Source organism: Cyprinodon variegatus, unplaced genomic scaffold (assembly GCF_000732505.1).
Source record: "Cyprinodon variegatus isolate N-32 unplaced genomic scaffold, C_variegatus-1.0 Scaffold485, whole genome shotgun sequence".
Lineage (NCBI taxonomy): Eukaryota > Metazoa > Chordata > Actinopteri > Cyprinodontiformes > Cyprinodontidae > Cyprinodon > Cyprinodon variegatus.
The window spans coordinates 60,480-74,215 of NW_015150938.1; the positions used below are offsets into that span (position 1 = coordinate 60,480).

Consider the following 13,736-nt stretch of genomic DNA (forward strand, 5'->3'; position numbering starts at 1 on the left):
CTCCAATGACAGGCTGAGGTCCTGTGGGATCTCCAGATACAAAGAGACAAAGTGGTTGTGGCCCACCAACCGGTCATTGTGATTATTGATAAGCAGCAGGAGACAGCTGATTGACGTGGCTGTCCCAAAAGATGGAAACATCCGGGGAAAAAAGAACATGAGAAACAGGAAAAATACCAAGGCCTCAGGGAAGAACTAGAGAGAGCCTGGAATGTGAAGACAACAGCAGTGCCTTGGTCACTGGAGCACTGGGGGCAGTAACCCCCACATGAAAAAAAGGCTCCAACAGATACTTGGAGAAACATCAGAGCTCTCAGTCCAAAAGAGAGCAGTTCATAGGACAGCTAAGATACTGCTAAGAACCCTCAAGGCCCTGGTTGACAACCCAAGCTTGAGATGAAGGAACCACCCACCCCACCCAGGAGTATGACGGGTGGGTAAGAGAGTAGATTTTTATGTAAATATATTTTTCCAGACCCCTTACAGACATATAAAGCACTTAAATGAGTGTCTAGAGCATTGAAAAATGTTACATAAATAAACGTTGAATGATTGCTTTGATCATTTCTCACCTCCCCAAGATGTCGGTGCAGCTGATGGTGCTGAGGGACCAGTGGAGGCCAGAGGATCCAGATCCAATAAAGAGCTAATGAACAAAAAAAAACCCATCAGGATTAATTTCTTCTGGAACGTTTTTTAGAATAAAGAACTTTTAACCCCACAATAAGTATGTGGCTAAACAGTTGAGGGTTAAGTTAATATAAATATTTTTTCTAAATTCAAAGACATGACATTTTGAAAATCATTTGATTATATCTAACAGTAAACTTTTGCAGTAAAGGAAAAGCAGAAATGTCTGAGCAGACACATTTTTTTTCCAAATCAGAGAAAAGGCATAATTTTAAAAATATTACCTGAGGTTTGCGTGTCAGAAAATAAAAGACTTAAAAAGTTCCTTTACTTTCTATGATGCTACACTTTATTGTGTAATATTTGTTCTTCCAAAATGAAGCCATTCTTCTTTTGCTTTGCTTGTCAGCTGACTTACTTAATTCACACTACAAGAACTCGTTCAACATTTAAGCCATTGTGTCTGTCACTAAAAACACCACCAGCTGATGTCAAATAAAAGAAAAAAGTGAGATGGAAGAGAGCAAAGAGTAAACTTACTCTTCAGCTGGTTCAGGAGCAGCGGCAGCTGCTGCAGCGCTGTCCCCAGGAGGCGGCTGCAGTGTGGGAACGGCATTTGAAGATTTGGCTGGAGTCGATGTTGGAGACACATTGTTTGTTGGAGACCCCTAAGTAATACAACAACTCTTTCAAGTTAGTACAGCAGACAGAAATAGAAAAACAAAACAATATAGCATTCATTAAAGAAGGATTTCTCACCTTTGTTGGAGACCTGAATGTGGAGGAAAAAAGAGAATTGTGAGTAATAAAATTGAAAAATAGATGGATATTTTTTGAGCCAGGTAACTAAAATATACCCAGTACACATTACAATAAATGTGATCCTACAGTATGAAGAGTTATTTTCCAAAGTGACATGCTGTGTCTTGAATGCAACTCAACAAAATAAGCAATCTAAGTTTTTAGATAAGTTAACTTTGGGAAAAAAAAACTCTTCACACACTGATTCACATTTTAAATGGCATTACAGGTGGTTTACAACTTATTTAAACATGTGTCTTTCTTAGAGACCACATATTTAATCACAGCACCAAGACACATTTCCACATGTGAAGTAAATTCTGGGCATTAACCTCTGAGAACTATACATAGAATTTACTAAGCTGTCTCAATTCAGGGAATTTTCCCGGAAGCCTCTCCGGCTGGCATCTGGAGAACAATTGCTTATCTTGTCTTTGATTTTTAGATTTAAATCTGACAAAATTCTGACAAGATATAATTCACATGTGAAGAATGTGAAAATGTACCGTTTGGTGGATTGAGAACAGAAAATACATGTAGATAGTCGTTAAGCAATGAATAAGCTTCAAACAAAAACAATAATATCTGCTCACCCTTCACTGGTGATTCCAAATCAACACAAAAGAGAATAAAAAAGAGCAAAAGTTAAAGATTGTGTATATATATTATATTGTTTTTTGTAAAATTTTTATCCCGAAACATGATAAATCAATAAAAAGCATATTAACACCTTGCTACCATAGCACTAAAAAAAAAAGATCATCAAAGGACATGATGATCTCCTGAGAAAATATTAAAACTGTTTTGTAATATCAGATAAGAATGCCTTCATAACAAAATTCACAAACTAAAATTATTCCGTTCCGATGCTATTTTGTTATTTTATTTTAAAGCTTTCAGCCAAATAAATATACTTTTTTTTTTTTTTTTATTTATCTTAATATTTTAATAAGTAATAATTTAATAATTTAATAGTATTTCTTTGGTATGATTGAAATATAAGATATAGTTTTTAATTGTCTATTTTTAAACTATGCTAAACTTTTTAAAATCCAATATGCTCTACTATATTAGTTTCTAATAATATTATAAAATAACGGGGGACTCTTGGAGATTTGCTAACTTTAAATGTTGATGTTATAAAATGTTTTTTCATTACCTAATAAATTTTATTTTATATGTGTGTGTATATATATATATATATATATATATAAAACAAAAATAAATAAATAATACAGAATAAAAACAAAATTGTGTGTCCATCTTGAATTTATGACTGGTTCAAGACTGCAACTTTGAAATATTTCATTTCCAACGGCTTTGATAGCTGCAGTAGTCCAGTTATTACCTGTGCACCAATTCTAACCATGCCAGCTACTTTAATCCTCACCAAACTAATTTTCAGCATATAATCTAAATTGCATCCAAATCTCACAGTTTCTTCTTACTAACGTTGAACTGCTTTTGTGAGTTTTATGCAGTATTACATTCATGGAACAGAAAGAAGAATGAGAAAGTTTAAAAATATCAACCAAAATAACTATACATTATGCATTTCTTAATAATTTTTGATTAAATAATTTCTTTAATAATTACCCTTTCTTTCCACCTTTTACATCCTCTAGACCATTCATGTGTGTTTCCAGAGACTCCAGGATACTGCTGGGAGCCTAACAAAAGAAATCAAAGCAAGTTACTAACAAGTCCCCTTATCAGCTGTCCTACTGAAGAGTTACTCTGAGTGTGTAAAGCACAAAAAAAGAAGCTAAGTCCCACTCCAACACATGCATGTATGAAAATACATCAAATCATATGAGGCACCACATGCCAAAACTTCATCCTGATATTAAACAGGCACGCAGTCAGGGCACCCTTTTGTTTCTGTGGTTACCGGGTCCTCAAGGGATCTAAAGGGGCAGTCTTCGTCGTCTGAGTCAGCTAGATCCACCACCACCCCAGGGTGGAGACACTAGGTGGGGAGATAGTGGGGTGAGCCACAGGCTTCTGTAAGGCTTTTTGTTTGGGTCTAAATCGGGAATAAGGGCATTCATCTGCATAACGTGCCTGATCCTCATCATTCCTACGAGCGATAAATACACAAAGAAGCTTGACTGCTGATAAAAGGTAACTTACATAGTTGATGTCAGGAATGTCGTTTTTGTCCACTCCGACTGTCTGTGAGGGTAGAAGCATAATATGAAGCAGATGTACAAAGAATTTTCAGTGTTCCTGATGCTGGGGAATATACAGTAGATTGAACTTACCTCAGCCAGCTTCATGAATTCCCCAATTTTTGTCACCCTGGTCAGGAACCTCTTATAGATCTCCAAGGCCTCCTTACAATCACTTTTTTTCATCTTGAAAAATTTTTCTAAAAGCAGAGACAAACAACATGAAATTAATTTATAATCATTCTTACAAAGCAATTACTTCCTTATGCACTGAACACTGACCTAACAGGTTGATGATTCCATCGTTATAGGATGCAAACAGCTTCACCAGATCTTTGAAGAGAAGCATGAAGGCAGCATTGATGATCCCATTGTTTAGCTCCTTCGGATGAACCTAAAGCAAGACAGGTTCAGGCTGATAAAATAGAAACTCCATGGAACAGACACAAGGTTTGCACATCAATGTATGAATACATACATCAAACTCCAGAAGTGTGTCGATCTGAGTCTGCAGAACAGGCATGCCTTTCAGCAGCTTCTCAGTGGTCATGGTTCTCATCACTCCCTCAGCACTGAGAAGATCCAACAAAGATTATTTCACAGAAAACAAAACTTTGCTAAAACAGATGTTCTCAGACATTTGATGACAAACAATGCATGAGAAAATTATAAGCCTTCCAAGCACCCCCTTTTTGTTTCCAAGTGATACGTGTATAGCGTTTTTTTTTAAGAAACACAAATAAATGAAGAAATTTGATGTTCTTAATCAACAGTCCTGTAGGTCAGGGGTTTAAAATCCTTTTCAGGCATTAACTCCTTAATTATGTAGGCCCATTCAAGACCTTTGTCAAGATAATTTTCACTCAAAAGATAAAAAAAAATTAAGTTCCAAACAGAATGATTACACAGGAAGTGCCCCAAATTCAAAGTAAGATTTATCTTTTCTACATACCAAAATGTTTTCTCCCACAATAACAATTACCTAGATAATAAAGTAATTATTTTAATCATTTATATCCCACTCCCTTTAATATGCAAACAGCACTATTCAACCCTAGTGTGATGGCCGCATGTGCAACCACACAACAAATGGTCAGGTAATTCTTTCTTTAAATCTTATATTTTACTGTACTGTATTTGATTTTTTTTTTTACTTTGATTTGGCATTGGTTAACTATTTGGGTGCATGCATTTAGTTGACTCATTTTGTCATTTCTTGCTTGTTTGGTTTGCTGTACATTAATATATTTTTCATTTGAGTTGCCAGTTCCTGGGAGGCTGTTATGAGTGAAGCCAGTAAAGGAAAGGAGGCCCCAGTTGCAAAGGATCTCCTCATTGACATGGAGGCCTAGTTGGACTCTTCCACTTACTTTTAGAAGGGGTTTAGGAAGGGTTTAGGTTTCTGTATTTGGTTTTGTTTTCTATAATTAAATTTGGAAAGTTTAAAATTTAAGTCCTCTTCCTCATAGGTTGCTGATTTAGTATGGTGCTGATTAATTTGCTCTTTTGTTGTTGTTTTTTTTTTTCAGGAAAATGTATTTTATGTTTCCCTCATGTTTCAAAATGGTTTGATCAACCAGTGTATATATGTTTCCCTTGTGTGTCAGTTAGGTAGGTATTTTCCTGTGTCAGGTTTGGATTATACTGATTTTTGTCATTTGTTTTCTTTGATGGACCCAGTATTGTCTGAAGTTTGAACTATATTTTTGCTAAATAAATTTGTTGCCATTTTTTCATCAATGACTTCCTGTGCTTCTCTGATTTTTTGGCTCGGTTCCTCACACCCAGTTAGCCTATATAAGCCTTACCGGTAGTTTTTAAACATAGAAAAAAGCCTAATTAACATATACAGATGTTTTTTAAATTTCAAACTTGAACTTTAAAAGTTAATCTCAGATCCAACTCCATAAAAAATACATAAATAAATAACCATCAGAACATTTTCTCTATGTTTTATGCTTCAATTTAAACGAGTGTTTTTTTTTTTTAATTCTCCACTTTTCTCCATTTTCCTGGTTTTGATTTTTGCCTAAAGCTAAGGTAAAGTTTTGCTTGAACTCATAATTTGTGCTTTTTACATCAGTTTTATATTAGTTCTACATCACAGTTGAAAAGCTCTGTGTTTACCTTGTAACTAAAAGTTTCTGTGGGAACCGTTTAAAGCCACCAAAATACAAGTAATGCAAACTTTGGTTTGACATTAAGTGCTAGATGCTTGTGTATAATGTTTTAACTGAAATGATTGCTTAGGAGAAGTAAATTGATCAAATCTGTTGTGAAGTCTAAGGTGTTGTTCCAACATACCCTTTCTTGACCCTGGTGAAGTCAAAAGCCATCTGGCGGTAGGCGAAGGCTTTCTCATTCAGGTACCGTGCATACCTCCTGATGAATGTAGACATGTCATAGCCTAAACACACATAGATTAGAATGAGACACCAGAGAGAGGTGGAGGGGTTTTTGTTATTTCTTAATTCAAATGTCAATGATTTATAAAGATTTGGCATTGGACCTAAAACTGTGCTTTTTAGATATTTAAGATTTAGAAAGCATGAATACATTTGGTCAAATGGGATTTAGAACAAAACTATGAAATTCACTTATTTAAGTTGACCAGAACATTATTAGGAGATAATAAGCTTAGAAAAATCTAAAAAGCTTACTGATTTAATGCTTAGGAGATTTTATGGTGAGACAAATGTGTTTTGCATTACACATTTCCTCAAATGTCACCAGATTGGTAATTTGCATGCAAATATTTGCATCTGAAAATTGGGCAAAATTGTTTTCACTGTAGCACTGAATTAAATACAGTTATGAATAGGGCCTTGATCCGTATAATGTTTAATGTGTTTTCACAGATTAAAAATATGTATTTTCTGGATATTAGTAACAATTTTTTTCTTCTTTTTGTTTAATCCAAAAATGTGATGGTGACCAGTATGACGTGTCTGATTGGGGACTCAGCTACAGCATTTCAATTTAACCCCTGACTAAATCCAACATCCTTTTGCTGATAGTTTTATATTATTTTATGTCAGCCACGGCCAGTGAGCTGTGTGTCCATGAAAACATTAACTGATTTTAAATGTCAAGGCTTAATTTCATATACCTTGTTTATCTTAAAAAAGCATGTTAATAAGAGAGAAAAAAAAAACATCTTTATCTTTTGGCTTTGTATTTATTTACCATGAGAGCCAGTTTTGTCAATGAAATTGCTGAGGTTGAACAAGGAAGTCCTGGAAGCCAAATACTGAATGAATCTCTGAAAAAGATATCAAAAGCAAAACATGTTATAATCAAACATGGACACAGTGATCATCCACCTTTATTTCATGACATCTATACACCTTATGAGTTTTTATGGCATGTGTTCAAGCTAAATTAAAGTGGACATAAGCAAAAATCACTTTTCTGGCTCTCAAATACATTCTTGTATACTTGGAGTTTCAAGGAATTCAGAAAAGTTTATTCCAATCTCTGAAGATGCTGCACAGCTATATCTATATTCTGTTGGGGTAAAGTTTTTTAATCTGCTTATTTTTCTCTATTCCCTCTTACAGTATGTTTTTGAATAACAACTTCACACTACTGTGCAGCAGAACTGCTAAGGAACTTCCAGCTTATCAATTCCATACTTCCACCATTTTTATTCCTTGCCGCAATTTTGTTGTTAAAGTTCACATGTTCAATTTTCAGGTGTACAGTAATAACCCACACAATTCATTTAACCATAGACCAGTTTTTCTGCAATTAAAATTAAAAAATGGCTGTTGGAGTGGAACGATCTACAACTTGAATGGGTGTAAGTTGCCTAATTTGCATTTATCAAGATTGCAACAAAAAAAGTTCACCTTAGCTGCACCTCAGAACAGGCTAAAAAGAGGGCTTCAATACTGTTCCACTTTAAATAGACTAAAAATGAATGAGTTACATAGAAAAGAATAAATTTTTTAGCATAAGTCCCCTTTAATATGTCACAGTATTCCTCGTCCTTGTAAAATCTGTCTTGTAAAGCTCTGCTTCTCAAAGTATTAATAAACCTTAATTATGCTTAATCTATTTAACCTAGTTCTACGAGTCTTCTCAGCTCATGATCTGGACAGGATCCCAAAATTATTAGCATTATTAGCAGCTAACATCCTCGGCTCCACATGTGCTACAAAAGACATTTACTTACCTCATTGCCATGGACACATATGTGATGAGTGGTGGTAAGGGCCTTGAAAACGACCACCCAGCTGGCATTGGTGGATCGCTCAAACAGTGTGTCAGCCATCTGAGGGATGTTTACATTGGTAGTATTGGTGGCTGACACCAAGTCTGCAACAAAACCACAAATATAAAAATTTCATTGTTGGAGAACCTGAAAGACAAATTCACATTTTCTTGTTTTTAGTCTCAGCCTGAAAAGTAGGCTGACATGGCTGCTAGAATAATGGTTTATAGCCTAATGTGCGAAAGCACACTTGTTCATTGAGTAAAGTGCTTTAATTAAACTTTGATGAGTATTCCTTAGTGCAGAGCTGCTCTAGACACTCAAGAGACTTTAAAGTCAGGGCTGCAACAAAAGGAAGACCTGATGAACAAAGACCAGATTGCTGTTCATTTTCTCACTGAGACAACATTGAAAAAAAAAAAAATGCTTTTTCATCTCATTTGGCTTTGGTTGTCACGTGAGACAGTAGAACAGAAATGTCAAAAAAGTGAGGAGTCTGGAGCACTGCATGGATACTTAATAGAATACAAACTGTAGAAGAGAAGAAAAAAAGTGTAAAAGAGTTTAAATAAAACTTGTCCTAAAGACTAGAATTCAGTATATAAGGTGTTACTAGTTGTAAGGAATAGATATCTCAAACCTTTATAGGAAATAGGTATGTAAAGATTCCAAAGACAAAAAAAGAAAACACCACATTGCACAAGCAAAATTAGTTTGGCTGTGCAAAAAGTGGGTTTGTTGCATTGAACCTACAAAAAATGTAAGATGCATAAACCAGCTTTGTTTGTAACCAAACTGAGCAGATTGAGCTGCAGATTGCTTGAGATACTTGCAGCTTTGGAACTGACTTAAAAAAGATTTCTGAGCTATGTAGTTTGAGGTAATAATGACAATGATTATTTAGAAAATAATGATAATTCTAAACTAAACTGTGTTTATAGTGCACATTACATAACCTATATCAGTGCTATGAACAAAAGTAAAAAAATGAAATGATGAAAATAAATTTAAATTATATATATGGAAGATTAAATAGTATAAAACTATAATATATAAAATAAAGTTGCATTTGTGTTGTCTTACCTCCAAAAACTCACCTCAATGGCAGCTTAACCTAGTATACTGCAGAAGAAGGGATGCCCATACTACTTAAATAAAACTTTCTTCATGTGAAGACTATTAAAGAACATTAAGGGGGCGAAAAAAATTCTTCCTGCCAAAAGTAGGTGATGTGCACTTTCAGGCGCGTTACCTAAAAGTCCTTTTATATGCTTGTGATGGATGCTCTGTGATAATTGTTCAAATTCAAATATGTTTTTTTTTTTTTATAAATATGCCAAAGTACAGTGTTTCAATTATTGTGTATATGTTTGTTTCTTCACTATTGTTATCTCTGGTCCAAATACGCACGTCTTTTTCTATTATTTGGCATAACCACAGAAATGTTTGCATGGAAATTTCCACTGACTTTCAAAAATGAAAAAAAAATTAGGCTGTGTTTGAGTTTCAGAGTTAAAAACCACTTTGCATGTGGTAAAGATGTACATTTTCATATTCATAACAAATACATTTGCACAGTCTTGTCATTAGAATATCATATGCATGCTGATAAAGACAAACCCACTAAAAAAGGTTTCATACACTGCCTGCTGAAATGCATTGGTAAATAGCTTTGAACCAACGTTTATTATCTGCTTTGCTCGTGCAAACAGGTTTATAGTGTTTTAAGAAATGAATCCTTTTGAAGATAAGGCTCTTTGTGTTTAATTATTGGGTCAATTGTTGGGTATGGAATGAAAACAAGGACTGAACTTCTTACACAGAAAAAAGGGGAATGAACTCAAAATCCAAGAAGAGACTGAAGGAAGTAATGGATTTTGTTTATCTTCAAATCTGGAATGGCTAATTTGGTGAGTAATTAGGCCAGTTAGTATTTTATCTGGGTTTTTCTCACAGTCCTTAGGAAGTTGGTAACACATCCATGAAGAAACACTGTGCAGTCAAATACAATGTCTGGTTAAATGGTTTAAAGTTTTCTTCTCATCCTCATTAATTATTCTTGTATATTTATTGAGCTGATCAAGTCCTCACCTGACGGAGCTGGTTGTTACTGGTGGTGAAAAATCTTTCCTTCTTATGGTAAAAACTGGGGTACCACAGGGCTTAGGTCTTGGTCTCACACTTTTCAGCCAGTACATATACAACAAACTATCTCTCTTGGTGGATTTTTTTAGTTGTATGGTTATACAGTACATCTATATAAATATAGATATTTAAATAATCTGAATTGAACTGAGAAAATCTGTGTTGAAGAACCATCATTAATTCAGTTCAACTCAAATTTATTTATATCACACCAATTCACAACACTTCATCTCGAAGCCCATTACATAGAAAATTTAATCAGATCATACTGTGCAGTCAGATTGGTTTATAGCTTTATATATAAGGAAACCAGCTGACTGCATTGAGCCATTGACGCCACAGCAATCCCTCACAACGAGCATCCACATAGTGAAAATTGAGGGGAAAAACTCCCTTTTAACAGGATGCAACCTCCAGCAGAACCAAGCTGGAGGCCAACTGGGGGTTATATCCATATAAGTCAGCACTATAAGAAAGTACTCAGAAAGCCCCAAAATTGTTTGGTAATTCATTATCTTCTGTGTGATTTAAACTGGTCGGTAGCCACTATCCTGTGTGAATTTGCATTAATTTCCACTTATTTCAGTCATACTATGCATGTGGCAGGGATCATTTTAGGAACAACTACATTTTCCTGTTTACACAACAGTAGCTGTCACATTTTCTATCCATCACTCTCTGGCACCTGTTCCCAAATTGTTCCATTGTGGTTTGAAACAGCAGTACAACACAACCAATCTTTTCCAGTTTTCCAAGAAAGACTGTCCTAAACAGGGCTCAAGATGTTGTCCCTTTGAAGACAATATGGGATCTCCTGTGCTTCATTTCTGATGATGGGCTAAACTTAGTCTGAGTAGCAGAGTACAGTAGCAGATATCTGGAATTAACCTATTCAGCTCTGTGATAATCAGGATTTTTGGTTTAAGCACAGGTTGTGTCAGTCAGGTAGCTTTATGCTGAGTCAAGTTAAGTCTGAGTATATACAGTAAGAAGCCCTGATCAATAGAAGATGCATAACAAGGTCCAACGTGGCAGCGGGAAAAAAATAAGTAGCCTCGAATTGTGCATTTCCTGCCAGTGGAATCTAGAATATTGATGACTGCATATGGAAATGATCAATACAGATAATATAAGGGATACCTTTAACACCCCATGTATTTAACATGAAAATTAAATTTCAGTGATTGTGTGCATGAAATATGCATCTAGATATACAAATGCATACATAAACTGGAACAAACAAAGTCAAAGCACACACTGCAAGCTGTTGTTGTTTTCTTTGTGCTGAGTTGGGGGGTGGGCTCCAGAAAGCCCAGTGCAGGAAAACCAGGATCACTGATTAGTAATAATCTGTTTACATGCTTAAACCATAGAAGCCCCCTCCCCCTTCATCCACTCTAACCTACTGCCAAGCATCAGCCTAAAAAAACTTCACTACAACTCTCTTTTTTACTTTGCTCTTCCGATTATTGCTTTTTGTCATTCAGTTAACACCTTGAAGTATTATATACCGCATGCACCTTTTACTCCTTTTGTTACCTTCTTTGAGTCAATCATATCAAAGTCAATCATATCTGATCTTATCTTATTTATGCTTTTATACCTTCAAATGCAGGTTGTTCAAGTATTTTAAGCTCTATAGAAAAACTCTACCTCGTTCCATTAGTGGTGATATCTGCCAATTTCTACAGATTTTTTCTCTTCATGAGTATGCCTGATGATACTTTTTTCGTTTCCACTCTGCTCCAAATCTCCCTAGCAGCAGATGTTCTCCCTTCCAGGACCCACAATCTCTGAAGATAAATATAGCGTCTTTAGCATTGGAAGCTCCAGAACCTGACAATGTGTCCCCCTCTTGTCTAGGAACCTATGCTGACCAAGTAAACCTCATCTTCACCCGCATGTTCAAATAGTGTCTGGAGATGTGGGAGGTTCCCTTGTGCTTTAAACTCTCTATCATCCTTGTTCTAAAGAAGTGCACATCACATGTTTAAATGACTACAGGTATGTCGAGCCAACATTATTGGTCATCAAATCTTTTGAGTGTTAAAGCTGTTGCACCTAAAGATCGCAGGCCTCTGCTGGACCACCAGTAGTTTGCTTACTGGGAAAAAGGATGATGGAATGAATCTATATCACTATATTTCATCCTGTAACACATTGACCACCCAAGAATATACACTAAAACATGTTTGTGGACCTCAGCTCAGCCTTTAACAACCTCATCAACCCAGACATCTTGCACCAGAAGCCATACCTGTCAATATATCACCAGCTTCCTGACTTACAGCAGGTGAGGTAGTGGAGTATCTTACAAGTACCAGCGTCCTCCCAGGGGTAAGCACCAACTGAACAGACCAATTATCAGAGTCGTTGTTTTTTTCTACCCTTAGAATATAGTCACCTTGCTGCAATGGTGTATAACTGCCCCTACAGTTGCAGGTGACTTAGTACCACGTCACAATGCGGCAATCTGATCATTTGTTTTAAAGGAAGATACCAACAGACCCCTCTAAATATAAAATAGAAACAGGAGCTGTTTAATATTGAAATGCTGTAGGAAGGAAAAAGAGATGGGTGGAACAGAAACAAATTGTCCAGGATGCAGCCGGTGCAGAAAATGTATTTATAGAGTAAGGTACACTACAATGCATAAATCAGTGCATTGCTTTTCCTATCAAAACCAATGACAATTTTTACTGGACTGAAAAAGAAAACATTTTAGAATAGAGTCTATGATCAAAGTTAAGAAAAAGTTGACATAAATATACATTCTTTTCTCCTGGATTTTTTTCTACACCAGTATATAGCTACTTCTAAAAGCTTGGCAAAAATATGAGAACACTTTAGTGTTTTGGCCTTTTGGCGGAGTGGTGGCCTAGTGGTTAGGGCATAGAGCTTGGAATCCTGAGTATCTGTGTTTAAACCTTACTCCCACAGACTGCCACTCTAGGTCTTTGAGCAAGACCCTTAACCAACGATTGCTCCCCAGGTGCCCCACAATGGAAGCCCACTGCTCCCCAAGGTAATGGGTTAAATGCAGAGGTAAATTTCTCCAATGTGACATCAATAAAGTTTAATTATTATGTTTTTTATGTTATTTTTTAATATGGTATTTGTGGTTTTAAAACTGCAAATTCTACAATATCCATCATGGTTGTTGTTATATTTTATTGATTGCTGAGAAGGACATTGTCAGCCTAAAGCAGGGTTCCATTTGAATCAATATAGTAATTGAATAAAAATTCAAACCAAGTTCCTATAGGCTGAATTTCAAACCCAGCCCATCCCTGTTTTAGGGGTGAAACTTGACAAGAGCCGGACAAATATAAGCAAGAGAGATGAAGAATAGGATTAAGACACACACAAATTAAAAGATAAAAAAATGGAGAGAGATGTAAAGACACAAAAAATGCAGTACACACACATACACATACAAGGTTATACATTCATTGAACTTATTGAAGTTCAATACATTTTTTTCCTTTTTTACTACATTTAAAATTGTTTGGTTTCCATGCATCATAAAATAATAAAACTTCAATATTCGCCTGTCTAACTCGGCCTAGTTTCTAATCACTGCTCATCTGATCCCCCCGCTTCTGCCTCTATTTAAGGTGCTTGCATCCAGTTATCAGGGCAAGATTATTCTCTTACGCTGCGTTCACACCGGGGGCAGCTGGCGCGACAGTAGCAGCGAGTTTACATGCAAAGTCAATGGTTGACGCGCGTCAAGGCGCAGCAAAAAGTCCCGCGGCGCGTTTCGAGCAGCA

The 13,736-nt window shown here is 35.8% G+C and overlaps 1 protein-coding gene across 16 annotated transcripts in view; it reads right to left on the bottom strand.

The window, feature by feature from the left end:
• LOC107094487 (clathrin coat assembly protein AP180-like) overlaps window positions 1-13,736 on the bottom strand; it is a 35,213-nt gene that overhangs the window by 14,740 nt on the left and 6,737 nt on the right. For 15 of the 16 annotated variants that reach the window (XM_015390093.1, XM_015390094.1, XM_015390089.1 and 12 more), the window contains exons 3-14: window positions 7,780-7,922; window positions 6,789-6,864; window positions 5,907-6,009; window positions 4,081-4,174; window positions 3,885-3,996; window positions 3,696-3,802; window positions 3,565-3,606; window positions 3,028-3,101; window positions 2,025-2,030; window positions 1,390-1,402; window positions 1,171-1,298; window positions 573-646 (exon numbers count right to left, since the gene is read on the bottom strand). In XM_015390093.1, the coding sequence (XP_015245579.1) occupies window positions 573-646; window positions 1,171-1,298; window positions 1,390-1,402; window positions 2,025-2,030; window positions 3,028-3,101; window positions 3,565-3,606; window positions 3,696-3,802; window positions 3,885-3,996; window positions 4,081-4,174; window positions 5,907-6,009; window positions 6,789-6,864; window positions 7,780-7,922 (972 nt within the window). The remainder of the gene's footprint in view (window positions 1-572; window positions 647-1,170; window positions 1,299-1,389; window positions 1,403-2,024; window positions 2,031-3,027; window positions 3,102-3,564; window positions 3,607-3,695; window positions 3,803-3,884; window positions 3,997-4,080; window positions 4,175-5,906; window positions 6,010-6,788; window positions 6,865-7,779; window positions 7,923-13,736) is intronic. The other variant, XM_015390088.1, reaches the window with a different exon arrangement.